Here is a 2344-nt window from a genome sequence, read left to right as displayed (position 1 = left end):
AAGCATGCTTAGTGTGAGGGATTGTATTGAGTCAATGAGTCGATGCAATCAACTGGTTTTCCTTAGATAGAAAACTTTGTATCAATTTGACTGTATGATCTGGTTGAACTGTGAAGTGCCTTGAGATGACATGTGTTGTGAATTTGGCGCTATATAAATAAACTGAATTGAATTGAAATTGAAATAGTGCCACATTGCCAGAGAGGACCCTCAGAAAAAAAAATCAGCAAAATGTCTTATATTCAAAAACAACAAAAATACCACGTTAAGCAAACTATGCAAAATGACAGCTCTTCACAGATCTTCCACTAATGATGTCCCACTACGGCTGGAGGATTTACGCAAACATAAATAACCACAGAGAAGAGACTCAGCTCAGTTCTGGAAGGAGGGGGTTATCGATGTTTCCATACAGAGCATAGGAAGCAACCTGTGTTTTTCTCTGTACATTAATGAATCTTCAGTGGGCTGTGAGCTTTATCAGGAAATGTTTCCTCATTTTTTCACTTACTGTGGACTAAAACCTTTAGCCTTATAATTCATGGATGAGGGAAAATGCTCTCAGTATTATTACAATGTGTTCAGCCAGTAGGTTGGTTGTTTTTTGGGTGAAAAGCTTTAACTACAATTATCGTTCTTTATGTCTGACTGTTGAGAATGTGAAACGGCATGATTAACTCTTCACAGGTTTTTTTCTTTTCTTTTACTGCTTATATCAACTCCTGGGGTTTGACCTATTTGTATTTCACTGTCATCTTGATTTTGTATGCCTTCATAGTCTTCTCTAACGTCCTGCTCATCGTTGTGATCTGCATGAACAGGAGCTTACAAGAACCCATGTACATGTTTCTCTGCAGCCTGTTTGTCAATGAACTGTATGGCAGCTCAGGCTTGTTTCCCTTCTTGCTGGTTCAGATCCTCTCAGATCTCCACATTATTTCTGCTCCGCTCTGCTTACTTCAGGGTTTTATGGTCCATTCTTATGGGGCGGTTGAGTTTTTAAACTTAGCAGTTGTCTCATATGACCGTTACCTCGCTATCTGTTACCCTCTGCAGTACAACAACAAAATGACACCCAAAAAGATTGCCGTACTGATTGCTGTGGCCTGGATGTATCCACTTGTTGCCATGTCCTTCATGATGACTCTGATACCGGTGAAGCTGTGTGGGAACCAGATAAACAAAGTGTACTGTGATATTCATTCTGTGGTTAAACTGGCCTGTACGGAAAGTGCCATCACGAACATTTTTGGACTCACTGCTACATTCAGTACTATATTGGTCTCTTTGCTTCTGATTCTCTACACCTACATCAAGATCCTTGTTGTGTGTTTCTCTGGATCCAAACAAACCCGTCAGAAAGCCTTGAACACCTGCACGCCTCACCTGGCCTCCATTTTGAACTTTTCCTTCGCTGGTAGCTTTGAGATCTCTCAGAGCAGATTCAACATGAGCTTCCTGCCAAACGTTCTGCGTATTTTCCTCTCGCTTTACTTCCTAACTGCACAGCCTCTTTTTAACCCGCTGATGTATGGCCTGAAGATGTCTAAAATAAGAAATGCTTGTAAAACTCTACTTCTGAATGTAAACCAGTGACACAAATGTATTGTATTTACACAATATTAACCTATAGTAGCAAAGAAAAGGAATCTTTGTAGACCCAGACCAGACAAATAACCAAATATTTTATGACTGTTTAAGAAGCAATTGTTTCAAAAGGTTCAAAATAGTATATGAAAACCATATTTTTACAAAGTGTGTCTCAGCTAAAGGTTATTTGGACCAAAACACTCAGAGGAATGTATGTTAGAGATACTGAAGAACGTCCACTCAATTTGATGCTTCATGCTGAAAGATTTTTTTATGGGTTTAAAACTGCTTTTGATTTTGTTATAAAGGTTTTCTGATATATCCATGATGTTTTTAAGATTTTAAATCTTTTTGATATGATGTATATATGAGTGGAAAAAGAAATGAGAATAAAGAAGGAACTTCCTGGAGAAGCATTAGTTTCCTCTGGCTGCCCTTTGAGCTTTTTGATAAACCCTGAAGATTGTTAGTCTTATTTAAATAGTGACTAAAGAAAGAGTTTCTGTTTATAAACCAAGATTTAGGGAACCAACAAGAATAGAGATTCAGTTGGTCCTTAAACCACAAACATACAGTCTAATGCAACCTTATTCATACAACTGATGCATTTACAAAGTCTAATATTCACACTAAGTCAAGTTGGAAGTATTGAGTGAAACTGAATAACCGAACTAAATTAATATGTTACTTTAAAAGAACACTTCGAAAGAAACGCTGTGCTGGTATTATAGGACATTAGTTCACAATTCAATTC

General features: G+C 37.6%; 1 protein-coding gene across 1 annotated transcript; it reads left to right on the top strand.

Annotated features, from left to right (window-relative positions):
- The first annotated feature begins 398 nt into the window (after window positions 1-398).
- LOC107096351 (olfactory receptor 142-like) lies at window positions 399-1821 on the top strand. Its single transcript, XM_015392961.1, has one exon. It carries the CDS (start codon window positions 670-672, stop codon window positions 1594-1596), a length of 927 nt encoding a protein of 308 aa, XP_015248447.1. The 5' UTR covers window positions 399-669; the 3' UTR covers window positions 1597-1821.
- The last annotated feature ends 523 nt before the right edge of the window (window positions 1822-2344 follow it).

Source organism: Cyprinodon variegatus, unplaced genomic scaffold (genome assembly GCF_000732505.1).
Source record: "Cyprinodon variegatus isolate N-32 unplaced genomic scaffold, C_variegatus-1.0 Scaffold617, whole genome shotgun sequence".
Classification (NCBI taxonomy): Eukaryota; Metazoa; Chordata; class Actinopteri; order Cyprinodontiformes; family Cyprinodontidae; genus Cyprinodon; species Cyprinodon variegatus.
Note: the sequence above shows the minus strand (reverse complement) of the source record. Positions and strands in the feature narration are given on the sequence as shown.